At 36.1% G+C, this 24,372-nt stretch overlaps 1 protein-coding gene across 1 annotated transcript in view; it reads left to right on the forward strand.

Moving 5' to 3' along the window:
- Positions 1-24,372, forward strand: part of adamtsl1.2.L (ADAMTS like 1 gene 2 L homeolog) — a 189,656-nt gene that overhangs the window by 114,408 nt on the left and 50,876 nt on the right. The window contains exons 14-15 of the mRNA XM_041563588.1: positions 871-1,172; positions 11,559-11,688. Of these exons, the coding sequence (XP_041419522.1) occupies positions 871-1,172; positions 11,559-11,688 (432 nt within the window). The remainder of the gene's footprint in view (positions 1-870; positions 1,173-11,558; positions 11,689-24,372) is intronic.

A 24,372-nucleotide genomic window follows, 5' to 3' on the forward strand; every position in this document is an offset into this window, starting at 1 on the left:
TTCTAAAATCATTTAGCAATTTATATTGTGAACACATCTCGTTGGTATTAATTCTTTCTTTGTTGATTGATTTCCAGGCACCATTGTGCTTTCTTGATAGATTATATGCACTTACTTGAGAGTTTGTGACTGTCTGATCAGAAAAATCCAAATTGTTCTGCTGAGCCTTATCCAAACCTTTTGAATTGATCAAAGTATTAGCAGCTAGGCATAGTAGTCTAAGCACAACACATATACAGATGGTAATTATAATATTAAAATGCTCACAATTGCCATTTTTCCCAGAAGCATAATTCTGCACCAAATTAGTAGCAGCTGTTCCACATGAGAACTAGTATGTCTTTTCAAAAATACAGTATCTGAGACATGTGCACCTTGTTTATAAACTAAAGAAGGTTAATATTTTAAGCATGTATCATATAATAAGAAGGCACTATCATACAGAAATGGGAGGTGTACATGACAATACTGCAATTTAACATTTTAGTTGTGTAAATGGCATCTTAATATTGGAAGCAAAGCATTATACCCACTTCAGCTCTTGACTGGTGTCAGGCATTTCACAGATTTTATTATGGACAAACTCCTACTTTAAGACTGTGACAGTGAGCAATCAAAATCCTATACTGGAATGTCTAAAGTGGTAGTTTAAAGAGTATCATTAAAAGTATATTAACATAAGCACAGTGCCCTCATGATAGCAAAAAGAGTTGTACTAAACTAATACAAAAGTTAGTTGAAGATGGATGGGAAAAAAAATCCAAACAAGGAAGCCATGCTTACAAAGGTCTAATACCTCCTGAACTTTTCTTTAGTACTGCTTTTAAAGTAGAATGAATAATACGATTTTCCACTGATTCTGTGTTTCAGGTTTATTCCGGAGCCTTGGTCTCCATGCAGTGTTTCTTGTGGAGTAGGCATCCAGCATCGGACGGTGAAGTGCCAGGTTTTGTTGACATTTGCACAGACAATTGCTGATCTTCCACTTGAAGAGTGTGAAGGAGCCAAACCTATAACACAACAAACATGCTACAGTGGGCCTTGCAATGGTGAAGCTATGGATTATAATCCCGATGAGGATGAGATGAATTATGGAGGACTGAAGGATATTGAAGAACTTTATGACTGGGAGTATGAAGGATTCACAGAGTGCTCAGAATCCTGTGGTGGAGGTAAGAGTCTGACATTTGAGATTATTATGGTTAGGAGTTATTCTGGGTAATGTAAAATGCACAAAACTTGCACAGATCTAGTAAGCAATAAAAGCAGATAGTTGTTTTCAATAAATGCTATGAGTTACTAGACCTTTGCCAAACGTTGCTCTTTTTATTACATTGCTCCCATTGTAATTTGCCTTATACTTATCCTCATACAGCCACGAAGATATTAATTAGTATACAAAAAAAAAGTTTTGATGTGGGCCTGAAAATACAATTCACAGAATAATGCAGATATTTATAAAAGCCCCAACTAAGAATTACAACACAGCTACAAGTCCAGTTGCGTATAATTTTATTCGAAACTTGGCTAATGTAAATCTACAACACTGTTAAAAACATCTAGGGATAAAGGGATACTGTCATGGGAAAAAAAAAAAATTTCAAAATGAATCAGTTAATAGTGCTACTCCAGCAGAATTCTGCACTGAAATCCATTTCTCAAAAGAGCAAACAGATTTTTTTTTATATTCAATTTTGAAATCTGACATGGGGCTAGACATATTGCCAATTTCCCAGCTGCCCCAAGTCATGTGACCTGTGCTGTGCTAAACTTCAATCACTCTTTACTGCTGTACTGCAAGTTGGAGTGATATCACCCCCCTCCCTTCCCCCCCAGCAGCCAAACAAAAGAACAATGGGAAGGTAACCAGATAACAGCTCCCTAACACAAGATAACAGCTGCCTCGTAGATCTAAGAACAACACTCAATATTAAAAACCCATGTCCCACTGAGACACATTCAGTTACATTGAGATGGAAAAACAGCAGCCTGCCAGAAAGCATTTCTCTCCTAACGTGCAGGCACAAGTCACATGACCAGGGGCAGCTGGGAAATTGACAAAATGTCTAGTCCCATGTCAGATTTCAAAATTAAATATAAAAAAATCTGTTTGCTCTTTTGAGAAATGGATTTCAGTGCAGAATTCTGCTGGAACAGCACTATTAACTGGTTCATTTTGAAAAAAATGTTTTTTTCCCCATGACAGTATCCCTTTAAGAAAACAATTACAAATTATGGCATGGGAAGAATATGACAGGTGTAGAATGCTATACAACATAATGAAAAATTATAGGAAAACATAAGGTGTTCACTTTTACACAAACCTGGTCAGGATGTGATCAATCTGAGAGTAATTTATACTAAAAAAAAGGCCATATTACTGCTTTATTGCAAAGCGGATATGAAATAAATGCCTTTCTAGAATGACGAGGAGCTTTTTACTGTCTCTGGTTGATAATGCAGCACATTTCCTGTGCATAAAATTTAACAAATCATTCAATTTTGCTGAAATAACAGAGTACAATAATGCCTCCAGCAATAAAGAGGTTAAAAGGGAATGTACATCTTGGATGTGGACCTATGGATTTTGTAAAGGACCTCTATTCCCTGTCTTAAATTCAACCGTGGAAACTGGATTTGTATTCTTGAAGGATCATCTTCCTCAGTATGTCTTCCATAAGAGTTTGTTTAATTTAGAAAGGCAGCAAGTTGTATTCCCAGACGGGACACAAAGTCTGTAAAATGGCTGTTACTGAACCCTTTTGAAAATCCACTTTTTATGAGATATCTTTGATGTCATTCTCTTGGTAGGTTAATCATTTTTCCTTTGATTTGACAAGCTCCAAATCCTTGGAAGAATTGTCTGCCATTCAGTGTTTGCAATATGCACTCCTCACATGTGCTTAAGTGTGAATGTTCTGTCTGTACTCACACTTCTGTTAGCATACTAGATGTAAAAGTAAGACACTAATACACAGACACCTCTTTGGTTCCTGAAAAGTAAGTTTTATATCCCAAGAGAATCTTTCAGCATCAAATTAAAGTTGTACATCCTTGCAAGTTACAGTAGCAGGCACTACAGATGTTCTGTGCATTTACTGTACAATTCAGAAGTCTAAAGAGCATATACATTTGCAGCTATGGAACTGAGCAGATGAAGAACCCAATGAACATCATAGGATAAGAACCACCAATGCAGTTATTATAATAATTATACTACCTGGAAAGTGTAATGATTTTAAGGCATACTTTAAATACTCATCTGTGAGGGTTCTGTAAAACATGAGAATAGTGCTAGAGAGATCAATGTGAATGGGAAAAGTAATCAACAGAGTGTAATATTAAGTAAAATTCCTCGATTAAAGGTATCTGCTGCAACACTATGTCAAAAGACTGCAATATGAGCAGAGGCCAAATTAGATTTATGGCATCCCTTCTGTACTTTAACTCCATTCTAGTCCTTTGACCCCTATGGTGTCAGTAGTCTCGTCTCCCCTTTCTAACTGCTGGGCAGACAAAAAGTGTTGGTTGTGCATTCTCATGTAAGAATCAAAGCACAAACATCAAGGCCATGGACAGTACTGAGGTGACCGAGGGATGAGTGATAGAGTCCTCAAAGTTCACTACCTACAAAAGAGGAAGAGGACCTTGAGATAAAGCCTGTATTATAAATTGTCGAAAAGGTTGCCCAGTTGTAGTAACTCTTACACAACTAATAATGTTACAATAATGATGCTTGTTTTTAAATAAGTGTCCAGTAAATTCTCTCTGGGTAAAATAATTAACAGTTATCCATAGAGTAAAAGTGCTCCCAAAGAACATAAAATATAGAAAAAAGAGACAAATACTACAGCTACTGAGGAACAGAAACTCTTCTCTACTCTGTTTTAAAATTGATATTTACTCTTTGCAGTTACAGGACAACCCTTTTGAAATAAAAAATAACAAACGTGATATAAAGGTGATACCTTTATTGGCTAACTAATATTATTATAGCAAGCTTTCAGAACATTTTAGTTCCTTTTTCAAGCTGATTACAATGAAGCTGTGGTGTTCTCTGGTATTATATATACAACATTCAGCTCATAGATCAAATGGCCAACAAAATTCTTCGCAGTTTAAATGCATGTGAAAACAGGTGACAAAGTTTGCTCCAGTTCACAAAACTGGACACCCAAACTGTAGGTCTGTTGTTTGAATCTTCTCAACATCATTTCACTTAGAGAAGGACTACTTTCAAAATACATTTTTTGCATTCAGTGACATAAAGGAAACAATACTCAAATTTAAAAAAGTATGTGAAATGTGATGGTTTATAAACTGAGTTGTATTCGTTTTTTATTTTTGGGAAGATTGCTACCTTGCAAGCGGTTTTTCCAGATAGGGTGGATGGAAGTCAAATATATGTTCTCATGTGGAGCTCTACTTGAATCATCTTTTAGTAGTTAATATAGCCAAAGCAGTGAGACTATTCAAGGTAATTGTATTGTTTTTACTTTCTCAGGAGGTGAAATTGGATCTTCTCACATGTAACCTTTCACCTTGCAGAGGTAGCAACCAGACGGAATGAGTTAGTAATTTAGCCTGCTGTTAGTTGCAATATTTCCCACTGCTGTCATCAAATATCATGTAACAATTATGCTATTCTGTTAGATAGAAACATTGCAAGATCCTTCTTATAGCTTGAAGATCCATATAGGTTTTGTCAGACTGGCCATGATTCATATCTTTACGCACCCCTGTACTTTCCTTCTCCCCCCCCCCTTTCCTTTTTAATTTCCTTTTTTTAGGGTCTGACAAATATTTTCAAGAAAAGTAACTGTTAATACGTTAGATTCAACTACTGCTTAATGCAGACTGATAAAAGTTCGTCTGGAACAGTAGGGGCCAAAAAGCAGTTCTTTCGAAAGATATAATTCTTTTTTTCCTTCTTACATATAGGTATGCTCTGCGTGTCTAGCTTTTATAACTGATCATTATTTTATCAGTAGTGATGGGCGAATTTTTTCGCCAGGTGCGAATTCGTGGCGAATTTGCGCGATTTGCCGCCGGCGAATAAATTTGCAAAACGGACGCAATAATTCACTGGCGAAAGTTTGCCGGCGTCGAAAAAAAAAAATTGACGCCGGCGTGAAAAACTGGCGTCGGTGTCAAAAACGGGCGCCGGTGTCAAAAACGAGACGCCGGCGCTGTTTCGCGAATTTTTTGCCCATCACTATTTATCAGAACTATTTAATGACCTATTTAAAGGCCTAGAAATTGCTGCACTCTGGGGTCTTGCTTCCAAATTACTTTTATTTCATATGATATGGCCTTCGGGTGAATTGATCCTTTTTGAAGTATGGTCATTTTCCCATGTTAGTCATATATATATATATATATATATATATATATATATATATATATATATATATATATATATATATATATATATATATATATATATATATAAAATAAATTCCTGGTTCATAGTTATAGACCTAGTCTAGTCTAAGTGCTCAGTGCATAAGTGAAAACAATACAAGGTGCACATGCAGGTTGCAAAAAAGGGAAAGGCTCCAAGTCTTTTCCCCCATCCTGTGGCCAGTAGGCTTTCCAGAATTCTAGGGTTCTTTACAGAAGTTAGAGAGGGCTCTAATTACTGACCCCCTGGTGAAAAGTCACAAAAGAGGCACGCATCTTCACACCCTCCTTCCCCTCAAAGCTAAGAAGGGTAAGGGTGAAGCTTTCTGCAGGATTTCTTTGAGCAGTGAGCAAGGAGAGAAGAGCCTGATTGACCACACATCTCTCCCCTTTGGTCTTTTGGGCAGAACCCTAATGTGTCTACTGCACTACAAAAGTCTCAGTGAAAAATAAATATAAAAATTGTAAAAAGTTAAGTACGAGAGATATGATTTTAAAAAAGTGATTTAGGTCTCTAGCCTTCAACACTCACCCAGAGGTTCCACCATGAGTTTAGGCACTTCTAGTGATCCACCCAGGAGGCGCAACTCCGCAAGTATCCAAGATGCAAGGCCAGAGGTTCAAGGCGTATAACCCCATCAGGAGGGTAGAGTGCAAGACCCCTTCTGATAAGAATAGATAATACCTTTTATCTTAGTCAAGAGGCAGAGAAGAAAGCATAGATACATTTTCAACGTTTACTTTTACTAATCCATCATACCAACAAGGCTCTAGCAACATTTTAAACGTTATGGAGACAACAACAGGCTACTAATTATCACCAATCATGCCTTTAATACTGATATTGGATGCCTTATACAAAAACTCATTATCTAAAAAACTCAAAATGGCATGAAGGCCATTTCCCATAGAGTCCCTTTTAAATAAATAATTCTAATTTTTAGAAATAATTTTCTTTTTTTCTGTAATAATAAAACACTGTACATTGTCCTTGATCTTAAGATACAATTAACCTTCACTGGAGAAAACAATACAATTCTATTAGGAAATATCCCTTAAATTTACTTTTCACCTTTGTAAAAGGGCATAAGGATATGCTTTTGAAATGAACAACTGCCTTTGGTAATGGACCAATTTATTTTTTTAGGTAATAATCACATGTAAATGCTATTATACAGCAGGAAAGGGATGCCATATTACTCTTTGCTTTCTTTGCTCATCTTAAATTGAGTGCTTATAGATTAAGTGCATATTATCATTTTATTTTTATCTATTTTTATATCTTTATTTGTGTTATATTATGTGCATAACCTGTGGTTATCCTGGTATGATACAACATCACTTACAGTATCATGTACACAGCAGCAGCAATAATTCCCTGCTGTGTCTGTGTATGTTTGTGTCTGGCTGTGTCTTAGATAGAACACGTTCTTTATCACAGCACTTTGTCAACTTGGAACAACTACATTCCAGAAAGAAGCAAATATATGCATTCTTATCAGAAGGATACAGCCATGCTTGAACTATTTATGCCCATGATCATCAATTCCTAATATTTTGCCATTTATTTTTTTGTTTTAGGAATTTGTTTGTCACTGATATTTCTAACTGGATTTTTCTACTTTGTACACTTTTTTTTTGTACAAAAATAGTTAAACCTCATCAGAGTAAAGGGAAAAAACTAACCTTATTTTTAATAACATTTTACTATATTGAGATGCTTTTGTTATTAAGTCCTAAACCAAGTTGGGTGGTCTCATAATCACTGTAAATACTTCCTTGATCAAAATAGCTTCGAGGGATTCAATTTCTCAACTTACAGACTACTGTGTCTTTGAATGACAAAGGTAGCATTCAAAATGCAGACAATTTTTTTTTCTAGTTAATATAACAGTATAGTTAATAAAAACAGCTTAGCTTTTAGTTGTGACTTAATTGGTAAAATTATGGCTCCTCTCCTGATGCCAAGAAAATCCATAAAACAGACGACTTCTATAAAAAACATTATTAATAAGAAACACTTATTATGATAGGAAAGGCTGTGATGCAGCAAGCAATGCCAAGCTTTATCGTTTAACTGTTGTTTTTAGTTTATACATAGAAAATGTATATATAAAATAATGTGTTTAGTGTATTTATTTAAATATATAATTGTAAAAGAAAAATTGATTGTTTATATTTTTGAACTAGTTTTTTCAGGGGTTACAAAAAATTGATAAGTACTTAATGCATGTTATAAAATACACCATTGGTGCAAGTTATAACAGAAATGATAAAGAAATGTTTTGTCACCTACATGCCTGGGGTACAGACTAAGTGTCCTCCATCTGTATTTTTATCACAGCTTATGACTGTGATAAAAGTTTTCTGAACAATACTGTGAACAGCTGTGGTCCAGTGACTGAAAAACATTTACTCCAGGTGATTGTAGGAAAGATTAAGAATCGTCTTGACACATTTCAAGTTTCTGGAATGTCATTATTTCTTAACTGCCTTACCAAAAACAACATATATTCAAATGAAAACTATCAGAATTTTTGAAAATCCTGCACAAATTATGAGTAAACGTGTATTATATGTAAAAACTTTATTGCATTAAGGTGTTTTGTGTAGATTAGAGTTCAAGAGCTTGTGTGCAAACAAGAAGGAAAGAAAAGCACTTGCGTTTACTTAACCACAATATTTTATTGCATCGATTGTAGCAATCATAGTAGCCATTATAGGCACAAAAATGCATATATATATATATATATATATATATATATATATATATATATATATATATATATAGTCTGTGTGAAACGACCGCACTCTGTAGACCGGACTTAGTGTAATTCCTGTGGGTGCAGGGTCCAAAAATTCATATATAGATTTGCTCATAAGGATCCGCACACCAAAATTCTTTCATCAAAATTCAGTGCTTTATTCAGTACATAGATCCGACGTTTCGGCCCACATTAGGGCCTTTTTCAAGGCCTTGAAAAAGGCCCTAATGTGGGCCGAAACGTCGGATCTATGTACTGAATAAAGCACTGAATTTTGATGAAAGAATTTTGGTGTGCGGATCCTTATGAGCAAATCTATATATATATATATATATAATATCAAAACAGGGGGGTTGTGGGAGCACTCTAAAGGCTTTAAAGTATATATATAAGTATAATAAATGCTATTGCATATGTACCCAAAACAGGGGTTATTTTGTTACAAAGTTATGATCATAAAATTGATAAGCCACCATACCACGTCAAGGTAAACCCCGAATGGCGGTCCCTAACTTGTTTTATATTTATGTGCATTTTAGCATTTCCTGTAATCGATGTCCATTGAACGCTGTTTTTTCACTGAGGGCTAAATCCTCCCCAGCCAGCAATCAGGCTTTTAAAGGAGAGATATTCCCAAAACAAACGCCCAATTTTAAAAGCATAGGAACACCACTAGTTTAAAGGGGGGGTATGGGGTGCTACAACCACTGAAGCTATGCCACAGCTCCTGGCTAAATATACAATATCAAAACAGGGGGGTTGTGGGAGCACTCTAAAGGCTTTAAAGTATATATATAAGTATAATAAATGCTATTGCATATGTACCCAAAACAGGGGTTATTTTGTTACAAAGTTATGATCATAAAATTGATAAGCCACCATACCACGTCAAGGTAAACCCCGAATGGCGGTCCCTAACTTGTTTTATATTTTATGTGCATTTTAGCATTTCCTGTAATCGATGTCCATTGAACGCTGTTTTTTCACTGAGGGCTAAATCCTCCCCAGCCAGCAATCAGGCTTTTAAAGGAGAGATATTCCCAAAACAAACGCCCAATTTTAAAAGCATAGGAACACCACTAGTTTAAAGGGGGGTATGGGGTGCTACAACCACTGAAGCTATGCCACAGCTCCTGGCTAAATATACAATATCAAAACAGGGGGGTTGTGGGAGCACTCTAAAGGCTTTAAAGTATATATATAAGTATAATAAATGCTATTGCATATGTACCCAAAACAGGGGTTATTTTGTTACAAAGTTATGATCATAAAACTGATAAGCCACCATACCACGTCAAGGTAAACCCCGAATGGCGGTCCCTAACTTGTTATATATTTTATGTGCATTTTAGCATTTCCTGTAATCGATGTCCATTGAACGCTGTTTTTTCACTGAGGGCTAAATCCTCCCCAGCCAGCAATCAGGCTTTAAAAGGAGAGATATTCCCAAAACAAACGCCCAATTTTAAAAGCATAGGAACACCACTAGTTTAAAGGGGGGGTATGGGGTGCTACAACCACTGAAGCTATGCCACAGCTCCTGGCTAAATATACAATATCAAAACAGGGGGGTTGTGGGAGCACTCTAAAGGCTTTAAAGTATATATATAAGTATAATAAATGCTATTGCATATGTACTTTAAACTAGTGGTGTTCCTATGCTTTTAAAATTGGGCGTTTGTTTTGGGAATATCTCTCCTTTAAAAGCCTGATTGCTGGCTGGGGAGGATTTAGCCCTCAGTGAAAAAACAGCGTTCAATGGATATTGATTACAGGTAATGCTAAAATGCACATAAAAAATAAAACAAGTTAGGGACCGCCATTCGGGGTTTACCTTGACGTGGTATGGTGGCTTATCAATTTTATGATCATAACTTTGTAACAAAATAACCCCTATTTGGGTACATATGCAATAGCATTTATTATACTTATAAATATATACTTTAAAGCCTTTAGAGTGCTCCCACAACCCCCCTGTTTTGATATTATATATATATATATATATATATATATATATATATATATATACATACACACACAAATCTTTATTTTACAATATAATATTCTTCATAGACCATTATGTAGGAGAGGAGTGGATATAAAATTTCCACAAATACAATTGCATTGCCCAAATTATTTGAAAATATGCCGAATAGTATGCTGATTGAAGTGTGATATAAAATTGCCACAGGGATTTAAAGCCCTTTCAAACATGAAAAAAAGTTGTCCGAATCTGTAATGCTTGCATGGAGAGGGGTGTTAGAGCTGCAAAACTATTAACACCCCTTGAATGTTGTTCAACTACTCAAAGTTCCTTCAAACTGATATATTAATCTGCTTTGATAAATATGTCAAATCATTGGTCCAGACTTTGATCTCAGCTTTGGCACTGCAAATAGTTTGTATGATCTCCCTGTGTCTGTGTGGGGTTCCTTTAACTGATCTGTTTGCTTAAAACACTACTATAGTTTATATAAACAAGCTGCAGCAATGGTGGAAATTGAAAAAAGGCTATATGACACAGGTTAAATAGTGGATAACCGATAACACCATTCTGTTCTACAGAGCTTATCTGATATCTGCTGTGCAACCTGAGCCTTTTCTCCTTTGAATGGCTGCTCCCATTGCTACACAGCAACTTATTTATATAAACAATAGTAGTGTTTCTGAAGCAAACACAGCAGTTTTACCAGTGCAGGGCAACACTGCATTATGTTTTCATTACTTTAAAACACTTTCATTTTTTAGTGTTACTGTTCTTTTAAGCAAGTGTTAAAGCTGATCCTTGTTCTGTCTTCCAATCCAAGTAAGTATATATCCTGCTGATTAAAACCAAACATATGAACCCTGCAAAATGTATTTTTTCTCAAGACACAGTTTTATTCTGCATTAAATTATCCTAACCCAAATTTGCCCATTATGTAATCTGGTGACGTTTTTAGGGTCTTGTTGGCACCAGCACTTTTCATTTCAGCCCCACTTGGCTTTAGTTAAAGTTTTCTGCCTGCCAAAAGCAGAGGAGAAATTGAATCTTGCACTTACCCTTGAGCTTCCTACTCGTTATCCCTCCCTCACAGTAGTTATCATTTATGTGGTGCCAGGTTAATGCAAAAGCCATGCAGTTTGAGATGCATTAGTACTGTAAGGATTTATGTTTCACAGTTGTGCCAATTTATTACTTTAGCTTGAATAGATTTCTAGTCTAATATACAGCAGCCATAGTTAACTATTGTGGTCACCTTCACAGCTTTAACTGAAGTGCTCAGATTGGCGCTAAAATGATCCCACTTGTTTTATTTGCTCTCATAATCCATTGGTAAATGGAACACATACCGTAGTAGATAATTTAAGTCTACAGAATTTTTAATCACGACTTGTATGTTTTTGTAGGCCTGCAAGAAGCCATAGTGGTTTGCCTAAACAAACAGTCAAGGGTGACAGTAGGCGAGAGTCTGTGTGTGGCCTCCAGGCGCCCGCCACCTCTTTTGAAATCCTGTAATATGGAGGCTTGTCCCCCAAGGTAAGTTCATTGTTACCTTTATTTCTCTATATGTTTGGCTTAAAATCCTTAGTGAATGCTGACAGTAGTAATTGTTCAACCGTAACTGAAATCATATATTTTTAATTTAACAAATATATTGTTGTATTCCATTTTTTCTACATTATAGGGACGTGTTAAGATATTCACTCATTAGAAATGAAATGTGTTCCTTTTTTTCTATATTTATCAATTGACACTACTGTGGGCTCTCCATATAATAAATGTACAGTGTTTAATGGCTGGGGACTTGATAGCAATGTATGCGGCCAAGCATTGCAGCAGGCTAAACATTAATAAGAATAAAAAAATAAGAAACTATACATATATAAATATATAGTGAATAAAGTACCCCCTATTGTAAAATATAAGGATATTATAAATCACAGAGGAGTTCTATGACCATATAAAAGCACAAGGGCGAAGGCTGAGTGATTTTATACAGGTCATGGAACTGTGAGGTTACTTCTAATATTCTCATATTATGTAACAAGGGGTCATTTATTTATTATAATAGACAAGTGAGTCATGTGACAAAAATGACATCACTACTCACCGTTTATAACTGATGACATCACTAGTCACCATTTAGAAGGATATCATTTACAAGATATTCATGGCTTTTGTGTAACGCGTTTCACAGCGGACTTCAATGGTAATATGACGTTTTCTTTCTTCCAAGGGTTTTCTCCCTTGTAGTATTTTGTTTACTTTGATGTTAGCATTCACTGTCCAAGTCATATGAAGAACACAGTAACACAGAAGCAAGTTGTAAACGCTCATTGCTGAATTATAATGTATATGAGAGGCTGGAAGCCATCGTTATGCCACCAACATAAGTTAATGAAGTGCAAAATTGCGATGCTGATTATTTGGTGAGAGCAAACAAGACAATATGCTTCTCCCATCAGCTCTAAGACATTATGGTGACCAGGATGCCACATGCTCTGTATCTTTAAATTGTGTGCACTTCATTTATTCATCCTGCTAGTTGAATAATCATAACAGTGCAGCTTAGACATTAATGTGGCTATTCAGTGCAGATCATGCTAAGAATTTGGATTTGATCCTTACAGTTCCCTGGGCGACCAGCATAAAAGTCAATAACCTTAGTTCAAGCTACAATTTCTGTTGAGTGGTTCTCAAATTTGCACAAATGCATGCTCTATGTCTATCAATTTTCTCAAGACATTCTACAACTTAATTCAGTTTGTCTATGAAAGAATCTATAATTCTAATCAGTCATTCCTTAAGTATTTTTTATTTAAGAAAATAATAGATTTAACCAGGGAAAAAAACAATGGAGGACCATTGTTTTCCAGATGATCACCAATTGAAGCTCTACTGGTCTAGATTTTGGGCTACCTTTGGGTACCTCTGACATAAGTGATTTCTCCTTCTTCAAGTCATCACACTGTTGAGCTGTTTTAGCATTATCATTTGCATATTGCAAAAACCACCTAAACTATATTCCCTTGTACTTGTATGGATTTCTAGTATTCTTTGCACATGTCTACAGTTGCTCTGTTTTTAAATAAAATATACCCAGCTCCAATTTATTACATACTTCAGCTGTGGTATGTTTTGTTTTCCAGCTGTACACCTCTGTGGAATACACTGGCAGTAATCATAATGGAAATAAAACTGCAAACACTTAGTATTAACTGAATCACACTTCATCTGATTATACTTTGTCCAGAAATCAAACTAAAAACTAAAGCATCATATTTTTTCATCATATTTTTTTATCTGGATTTCTTTCATGCTGCCACACCCAGTTGGCAAAGGGCATATAAACCCAAAGGGTGTATAAACTCAAGGCACACTACAGTTACAATTCACTGAGAAGACCTTAGATATGTTTTATAAATTTCAGCCTTCACTTTTAATTGTTTCCTTCTTAATGGCAACCAAGCCATAGCTGTTCTACTGACTTTATTACATCATATAGTCTTGTATAACATAGTATTTACCCATGAAAATGCTTTTGTTTATCCTACAACTGGCTCTTGGATTACTCATTGATCAAATGCAAATGACTACAAATCCTCTTTTTTTTGCTATACAAACATGATAATTTCATCACGTCTTGATAAGATAATACATTATCTGCCTGCCCTTAGTAATGTACCAGCCTGCTACTATAGATGGCCTGTTGTAAGGTTTAAAGAAGAATTTGTTTCTTCTTAAGTACTCAACTATATTACAATAGACCATGGTAGAATGACAGGGATCTCTTTGTCAGGTTCATTTTTATCTTTTGTGTTTATTGCTAAGGGCAGAGACACACGGTTAGATTTGAGGAGATAGTCACCCGGTGACAAATCTCCTCTTCTTCGGGGCGACTAATCTCCTCTTCTTCGGGGCGACTAATCTCCCCGAACGGCCTTCCCGCCGTGAGGCAACTTTGAAAAACAAAGGGCTCCGAGTGCCATCCCGCCGGCGATTTTCATTCTAGCCGGTGGAAAGGCAGTTCGGGGAGGTTTGTCGCCGGGCGAATAATCTCCCCGAATCTGACCACGTGTCTCTGCCCTAACACTCTATTATAAACATGTGATGACATTTAAAGTCAAAGTGAAAAAAGTATGCATAGTAACTTGCATAGTGTTTGTGCAATTTTGTATGGCTCCTCACTTAGGTCTCTAAGCCATAAAGATTGCTGAGAGAAATCAGTGATGTAAAAAAGAAAGTGATTAAGATATTCTTTTCCTGTTAAGAATCATCACTCATGGATTAATGAGGCCATGTTTGGCACTGAAAGTGTGCACAGGGATTAAGTGCATTTTGAAGGTAACAAATCCTTCTGGCACCTGCTCCAACTGGAAATGGGAAACGTGCCTGTGAATGACTTTCTTCTCCCTTCCTATATTTTAGAGCACTGCATAATCTAAGCAGGTAGGATGTGGATGGATTCTTAAGCACTGTCTGAAATATATTGACTGCAGTGAAGAACCTAAAACAAACGACGTGGCTTAAGAGTACTACTAAGTACTACTTTCACTATACTACTGTATATTCATAAACAAATATCACTTTAAAGTATGGTACAACTTTTCAGTCCTCTTTTTTTTTTTTTTTTTTTTTTTTTGCGCTGACACACGCGCACACACTAAAAAACTATTGCTCAGCAGAATAGAACCTATAAAAATACCCTTTAAATAGGAACAGAATTTGGAAAGTGTTTTTAAACAGACATCCACCGCATACAGAAATAGAAGAACAAGCAATTCAATCACTCAGCGTGGGTTACTGTGTGAAAAGAATTTGTGAGATGTGTGAGTGGAGGAAGGGGGAAATAATGTGTGAAATGAAAGCCAGATGGCTGGAAATGAAGGAAATGCCAGGCGTTTTCTACTGCTTTATTCTCTCGTGTACTTTTTTTTATTTTATTTTTTCAAATGATTTTTTTTTTCCTTTTTTTGTTGAGCAGGGAATTTCAGAAGTCCATAATTAATGAACAGCAGGGTACGAAGGCTTCTGTACTCAGGAATAGCATGGAGAGCCGCCTCCTTGGTCCTGGGGTAATGCCAGTTAGAGTTTCTTAAGATGTTTACCCTGGATGAGAAAAAGGCACAAGAAAGTCAGGGCTCTTAAATTTGTAGCATGCTAATTGGGCTGATGATGAGATAAAGCAGATGAAAGAATACTTGAAGACATCATCCCTAGGGTTCCACAAAACATTGCAATCCTAAAAGACGTTACGGTTATGCTCTGCTACATTTGGGGATATCTACAGATACACATCTTGTATGAATAAAAAATGATATTAATATATATTCACATGTTTAGGTCAAGGGTGCAAGTTTAACACATGTGCTTTCCTCAGCCAATATAGGACAATAGAGTATAGTTTTTCATATTATATTTATTATCTAAAGACAATGTGCATTATTTCTATATTTGTTTGGGAAAGCTGCATTTAAATTTAGGCCGATGCAGCTGCTATTACATGGACTTTAACATGTTCATATTGGCTGTTTTATATCTTAATTTGATGTAATGCTTTTGATATTTTTTTTTAGATTTTATTGCAAATTATATATTTATTTCTCTGTGACAACTTTTGCCTGTGATGTGTTGTTTGTTTTAAAGGGGAACTCTGGCTTCCAAACCAAAATTTGATAAAGAGGCCCACATAACACAGAAACCCCTAATATACCCATCACAGTTACCTGTTTCTTCAAAAAGTATAAATAAATGCCATTTTCTATGCTGAAATCCAGCTGGTTAACAGTTCTTCTCTTTCTGCATCATTTGATATCCTGGCAGGGAAGGAGGAACTAAAACACTGATGTTACAAATTGTAACAACTTCTCCACAGCTTACAGACAGCATGCAGGAACTACATAACCCACAATGCATTGCACTGTGATGTTCCTTTCCTTATTGAAATCACGTGTGCGGGGAATTGTGGGGTTTGGAGGACGCAGGCTAAGGACTGATGACTGCTGATACAAAGTAGCCATAGTCAGACAGCTCAGCAAAGTGACTACTTTGCTGAGCTGTCTGACTATGGCTACTTTGTATCAGACAGACAGATCTGCAGGGGGCTAGGCTTAGGAAACTGTTCCAAACCATTAAAAAATCATGAAAAGTCTGCATATTTTTTAATTGATGTATAAGTTGCTTGAAATTGTTTACTTTTCAAAAAGCTTAAGTTATGTTTGTGTGGAGTTCCCCTTTAAGTTTTCAGCCATTTTTCCTCTTTTCCTTGTTTTCTTATCTTTTTCTGTAACTTAACTTGTAGGGCAATGGAGTTCTTAGACTCCAGAGAAGGTGATTAATAGCAGAAAGTCAATGACCGCTTTGCTTTAGGGCAGAGACACACGCTCAGATTTGGGGTGAGTATCTGCCCTGAAACTTCGGACGACTTTGGAAAACGTATTGATCCGAGTGCAATCCCGCCGGCGTTTAACATTCTAGCCAGCAGGAAGGCAGTTTGGGGAGATTTGTTGCCCCGAAAAAGAGGAGATTTGTCGCCGGGCAACTAATCTCCTCGAATCTGAGAGTGTGTCTCTGCCCATAAGGTTGCCACTTGCAATTTATTTAAGCATTCTGTTCTTGGCCTAACAAACTGATGAAAGGGGGATTGGTGTTCAGTAAATCTGTCTATGAATCACATATTGATAAATTGACGCTGTCCTTTACATACTGAATTATACACCTAGGCTCAGTTCAAACATGCCTGATCAGATTGGTGCAAAAAACATTGTTTTTTGCCCCCTATAGTATACCTCCACTTCATTAAAAAAAAGCAGACTGAGCAGTCACGATCTACCCATTTTATGGGTATTAATAAAACAAATCATAAAATTTTTTGAGTATGTAACAGTAGATTGCTTGCTTATTTCAAGACTAATTCTATAATACATATTTACCCACCTTACAACAATCTCTAAAAAACATTTCAATTCTATAACTCCATTACAGATCCACCTCACTTTGACCAAATGAAGGTCCCATGGTCTCCCTTCCCAAGAAGATTTTTGTATTCTCTGAAACACTTACCTTTCCTGACTATAATAATTGTGCTCCTGTACATTGTTGGATATTTTCTCTAACATGTTCCAGTGTACGTAAGTTTTTAGTAGTAGGAGGTAGTGGTCAGAATTCTTACCTGACAGTATAGCTGGTGGATACCTTGACCAGTGTAGAAGGCAGTGTAAAACTTCCACAGCTTTAGAGAACCCAGAGTATGTGGCGTAGAGTGATAATAACTGGATCATATACCTACAACAATATACATGATATAATTTGTCTGTGCCAGCAACAATTACATGTTTTTTTTAGAAAAGGCCATATTAGGCATCTGTGATCAGCTTAACAGTTGGAAAATACACAAGACCTTAAGCAGACTGTTTAACCATTGCACAACCGTATAAGATAGACAAGTTCTGAACAAGCAAGTGTAATTGTGTCAGTACAGTATATTCCTTTCAGTGAAAAAATAAAGATCTAAGTGTAAGATTCATGTTGGCCCAGATTTATGTGACTCTAACCACATAATTTCTGTCAGACTGAGTATGCTTATGCTATTATTTCAGTGTGTCACTGCCAGCAATCCATCCTAACAAATGGGTAAAGCTTATATTCTTTGGAATGTGATAAAAGTCCTTTGGAATGGCAGCTCTTCTAAAGTACCGGCAAATGCTTTCAGTTAGGCATTCCCTGTTGATTTTTGTTTGGGGGGATAGAGATGAACAGGGATGTGAGAATGACCTAATGTACTAATAGTGAATGGCATGTCAGTCACAAAAATGGAAACAGAAGATATATTTCTATCTTCTTCTCTTGGAGAATAAATGGATGTTTTTATATTGGTATGAATCGCAGTATTCATTTGTTCAAAACCTTCTGACTTAAAGAGACAGTTTACCCCTTTGTTCCACAAGATTTAAATGAATAGAATTGTTGTGATTAAAAGAATAGCCATATAATATGTTCAGCACAAGCCCTATTCATTGATCATATGTTGAACATGGGACTTATACTGCCTCTTTAAAAGAACTATATTATGAAGGATATATAATTTTTAGTAAAAAAACCATATCTCTAACTAAACATTTCGATTTCTTCATGTATATTTTAGAGATTATCTGTGTGTACACTAATGAAAAGAATTAGCTTTTTTTTCATGAATTATACATCATTCCTTCTTTTGGCCCAGATCTATCAATGACTGTACAAAAATTGAAGAGTGCTAAGGGATGCAAAGTCGAACACCAAGCCCTTACCCCTAGCCCTTATGCTCTGATCGAGATGCATAGTTCACAGGCATAAATGAGTTCTCTTTCTCATTATGGACAAAAAAATGTCACTTTGACACACCTTGGTAAATGAATCCTACAGCCTATTTTGGATTACAACCTTTTTTGCTGAGTTAAGCCATCATCAATATAATTTAAATTCTATGCAGCTCTTTTAGGTTTAAATGCATTACAATATTTGGTACATCTAAAGGCTAGTGTATAATTAGGGGCCTTGATATGGCGGGTGAGCTTACATATTGCAGCAAAAGTGAGGTATTCTGTTTTCATGAAATATTAAAGAATAACTAAAGTTTAACTAATGAAGTAGGCTAAAAATGTTGTATATTTTGTTTTGGGCTTTTGTAGCAGCCCAAGGCAACCACAGCCCTTTAGCTCTGAAGATGCCCCAGTAGCTCCACATCTTCTTTTCTGCTGATTCAATGCACATGATCTGTGCTGCTGTCACTTACTGAGGTTAGGGACCGACTCAAAATATTCAGTACACATAGAATATAAATGTCACAATATAAGGCTGATTAGTAATTAATACAGATAATTACTACATGATAGCACAGTGCAACTATCATCAGAATTTAATAATCAGCCCTGTAGCATCAGCTTATATTACAGCTAACCTAATTTTCTGCTTGATAATTGAAGACTCAACAGCTGCTCAGAGCCTGTGAGTGTTGCAGACACTTTCCAAGATGGTGACCCCCTGTGACAAGTTTGAAGTCCTGAATCATTGCTGCTATTGAGAAGCTCACAATTTTGAGGCTGGTGCAATAAGTTCAGTATATAGAATATGGCATGTTAGTCATATTCATTTTTAGGGTTTAGTTCTCCTTTAAGTTCACATAAAAATGCTTTTCATTTTTATTTCTACATGCAACACTGCTGCTTGGTAATTCTCATTAATGTCTAATACATCACAGAAACATAAAGCTTATTCATAGTAAACCCAAAACAAAAATTCTTGAATTCCTTTCATCGCTTCATATGAATAGACTGTCCAAGATGGGAACCACACCACTAGGTTCTGTATGAAGGTCCTTAAATGCTTAGTTAAAAAACATTTTTAGAAGTTCATTCCTTTAGTGACCTTCAAGTTTACCTGCATGAAAGATAGTTAATATTAATAATAATAATAATAATACATCTTCCTTAAAGGAGAAGGAAATGCTTGGTGCACTTGGTGGTGCCAGATTTTAGGCAACCCCAAGTGATTGTATTGACTTACCTGAAACCCAGGGCTGGTGCTCCTATCAGCAGATCTTTAACTAAAAAGCCGGCTATTTTGGTCAGATGCGCATGTGTTTGCCCCAGGAAATTTGAAGAAAGAAGAAGCCGTAAGTGGATCGTTCTGTGGTGCTCACTAGTATAACCCCGGGCCTGTGCAGTTTTCTGCTGATAGGAGCACCACCTGGGGTTTCAGGTAAGTCAATACCATCTCTTGGGGGTGCCTAACATTTAGCACCCCCAAGTGCACCAAGCCTTTCCTTCTCCTTTAATTGTTTTTTTCCATTTGCCTTGTAAATTTTGTCAAATTATATGGTGGGCTCTTTGCACAATGCCTTTACTGTTAGCTAAGTGGCACAATAAGACAGCAATTTAGCCATTGTCTCATAACCCAGCTCTAATGTTAACAAGCGCAACCACAATGCTGTCATTACAATGTCAACTGCCACTAGCCAGTGGAAAATCTATGGTCTTGTGGTGGTACAGCACCAGACTTTTATAGAAAGTAGATGAGAGAAAGCAGAGTGGTTAATGGTAATTTGAGCTGAAAGTTTTTTCTTTTATAGTTGAATTATAATACAGCAAAGTTGTCGAACATGTCTTTTACTAACAATGTAGGATATTGCTTGAAGCAATTTAATGTAAAGCAGATATTTTATAATGGTACTATAAGAGGGTTGGACTGGTCTGCCAGAGCACCACAAAAATCTTCTACATTCTAGGAAATTTTACAATATCCCTTACTTATTTCCATCACCAATACCGTATATCACTTACTACCTCTAATATTTGTGTGAATGGCCCATAATATTAGTCTCTTTGTTTGGCTTTTGTCAGTCTAACTTTGGTCTATACAATGTATTTGTTTGATTATGCAGTTGTTGCCATGTTATAAAGGGGCAATGGTTCTAACAATATAAAAATCAGAATGAATGCACTCAGTATGGGAAAGCACCAAGTGGAAAATCTGCTATATTCCAATAAACTTCTTTACGAGGGACAATTGATTCCGCTCATTCCGTGCAAAGGAAGACAGTAATTCATTTTGAGGCAGTGTTTTGACTATAAGACATTATCCATGAACAGCCACTTTTGAACTGACCTGTGGTCACTTCAGCTGAGATACTGCAGAACAACAGCTGCATCACAGCCTTAATCAGGATGCCTAATATTCAGCTACTTGAAATACAAACAAGTGGCCATAATAGTGTTTGTTTAGATTAATGAACATTCATGATTTTTTACATATGTTTAATTGTATGCACATTTGTTCTATTTTTAACACTGCTGGCAGTACAATAATAGAAGCAGGATTACTTTAGTAAAAGCAGATTCTGCTTAATACATGCTAAAGGCTTTTTTGTAATCAATAAAATCTTTATAGACACAACTTTGAAGACATCACCAAGCAGATTTTACAGAGTCTTATCCCCTGGTTTCTAGCACACATCTGCATATCATTATGGGAATACAGAGCACCAGTTTACTTACTGTATGATTGGATCACCACTGTTAAAATCCACACTGTATTGATTATTCATCGTGTTCCTGCTCTTACGTTGTAGAACAGGTTACCTTTATTAATGCCAGAAAGCTAACAAAACGGCCTACATCCCCTGGGAAGTGCATCAGTTACAGGATTTTCTGTGATATATTATAGAACATTGCCATTAAAAGCAGGGCCTGTCAGTACACTTCTGTGGAGTAGAAGCACCATCTGACTAACCTAAACAACCTGCAGAAAATCTGCCAGCAGAATAGGCCAACGTCACTTCAGAACAGAGGCAAAAATGGCTACATTTACCCCAAGAGACCTAAACTGCTGCTGCTGCAAAAGGTGTCTTTACAAAATATGAAAGTATTTACATCTTATGCAAACAGCATATTAACAAAAATAAGGCTTCACTGTAGGATTTGTTATGGGGTATACATACATATTTATAGGTTCCTGTATGTATGAAACCTTTCTCCTGTGAGTGACGTAGGAAGCTCTAAGCAGCAGGAGGAGAACTTGCACAATATATCAGTGATCCCCTTCTTCTGGAGGATTGTAGAAGTAGAAGTTAATGTGACACATAGAAAACTTGCATTAAAACCAGCACTGTTCGTAAATTTGTAGTAGCTAAAGAATTTTATTATGCAAGTACGCAGCGCAGCTCTCGAATTGAAACAGAAGCCAGGAAGAACTGAGCGGTGCAAGCACAACTACAGGTATGGGACCAGAATGCTTTGCACCTGTGGTTTTCCAGATAAGGAATAATCTTTCCATAATTTGGATCTTCATACCTTAAGTCTACTGAAATAAGATCTAAACCTGAATTAGTAGGATTGTTTCGACCTTCAATAAGGATTAATTATATCTTAGTTTGGATCAAGTACAAGGTACTGTTTTATTATTACAGAGAAAAAGGCATTTTTTAAAATTTGGATAAAATGGACTCTATGATTGCCTTTCCATAATTCGAAGCTTTCTAGATAACTGATCCCATACCCATATATGGAAGTATAAGGCATTTTGACACAACTACTTTAAATGAAAGTGGGTTTTATATGAATCTGACTGTGGGGAATTACAGGGACCACAACTGCACACGAGTATTTATAGTAGCCCTTATAGCTTCTCTCTTTCATAAAAAGGAAGTTATATTTTGGTTTCCCATGATGGATACTATGATGACTTAAAACTTTTTTTCGAGTTGAAAAAGAGGGTTTACTTTATCCAAAAAGTGTTCTTCTATTATAATTTCATATTAAGATTAAAATGGAAACAATCCAATCTTTGCTATTCACCTTGTACACAGTAGGACAGTTTCTCAATGTCACCAATGTACCAGTCTCAATTTTTACACTGGTCTGTTGGTTCAACTCAGATCAGGGATCACACGGATGTAGAATTGTATCCCTTATCCATTTAAAAATAAGCCTTAGATCAAGGGGCACAGCCTGTAATTCCCCACAGTCAGTTGCATATAAAACCCACTTCCATTTAAGGTAGTTGTGTCAAAATGCCTTATACTTCCATATATGGGAAGTACAAGTAGTATACTGCCAGGTAGTTTTGAAATAATTTGTCCCAGTAATTGTCTTTTCACTTTAAGTGGTTTTCTCATCATATTGTGATCATTTGTGCTGTCAGGCTTTTTCCATTTCCAAATTGGTGTAATCCATTTGAACAATTGGCTGCAATTTTCTCTAATTTAGCCTGCTTATTGCCAGCATGTGTTTACAGGGACAGTGATGCTTAAAAGAGAAATGTAAATGTATGTAAAAGCGTCACTGACAAGGGACAAGGAAGAGGTTTCAGTAAGCATTATAGTACTGTACATTGAACACATTGAACTTTAGAAGTTGCTTGCAAAACAACAGGAGATTTTAATTCAAGCCTAAATCTTTATGGTGCCTAATTTTTCTTCTAATAATTTGTTGGATGTTCATTTGTGTTCAAAGACTTTATTATTACCAGTTGAAAGATCTACAGATTACGGTTTTGTTTAGAGCCCTCTTTGCAGATATTAACATCCACCAACATTTACAACAGTATAGAGAATTTCCTCCAATGAGAGGTTGATTAAAGAATGACATTGGCCAAAGCTGATCTTCTAATGTATACTAATGGGATCCTAACCCACAGGCCAAGCACAATTGTGTAAACTATAATAACTTTTGGCTTTAATCATTCTACTACTGTTATAATCAAGTTTGCTAGGTTACTGTTAGGAGCAATGTTGCACCATATTTCTATGTAACAAAGCCTTTCCATTCCTATGCACTGCACATAAATTCTGTTTGTCAAAATCTTTCCAGAACTGGCTTGTGAATCAATTTTTATACACATAAGTTGATCTGTTGGTAACATCAGAAGCACTGCAAATACTGTAGATGTTAAAGCAGAGTAAAGCAGTGTGTAAAAATCATTTTATGTTATGGGTCACATAAGTAAAACTTTTACAAAGGGCTAACGCCTCTGCTAAAGGGTGGTGTAAGGTTGACATTTTGAAATATCATCTCTTTCTCTCTCACAAACTATTTTCTCCTATTTCCAATTTAGAAATGCTCATATAATGCAGCAGCATTCTATTTAGTGCAGATCAAATGTATAGAAATTAAAGTATGTATACTAAAAGTAGACTTTACTAATCTTACAGATTATAGTCAAATTGAGGAGGTTAGATTTTTTCATAAGCAATTATCTATAGCGTGAGAAGTGATTTAGACACATCTGTATATAGTTGCTAAATAATTCCTAATCGATGTAAACTAACTAAGGTTTCTATTGATGTAAAACAGGGATGTCAAAACTGCCCTCATTAAGACTTGTGAAATCACCCCCAAATTAACTGGAGGAATTGCTTTTAGGGATGCACCGAATACACTATTTTGGATTCGGCCAAATCCCCGAATCCTTTGCGAAAGATTCGGCCGAATAACGAACCGAATCCTAATTTGCATATGCAAATTAGGGGTGGGAAGGGGAAAACATTTTTTACTTCCTTGTTTTGTGACAAAAAGTCACGCTATTGCCCTTCCCTAATTTGCATATGTAAATTAGGATTCGGTTCAGCTTGTCAGAAAGATTCAGCCGAATCTGAATCCTGCTGAAAAAAGCTGAATCCCGAACCGAATCCTGGATTCGGTGCATCCTTAATTGCTTTAGATAAAGTTTGAAAGGTAAAAGCTG

The sequence above is a fragment of the Xenopus laevis genome, chromosome 1L (assembly GCF_017654675.1).
Source record: "Xenopus laevis strain J_2021 chromosome 1L, Xenopus_laevis_v10.1, whole genome shotgun sequence".
NCBI lineage: Eukaryota > Metazoa > Chordata > Amphibia > Anura > Pipidae > Xenopus > Xenopus laevis.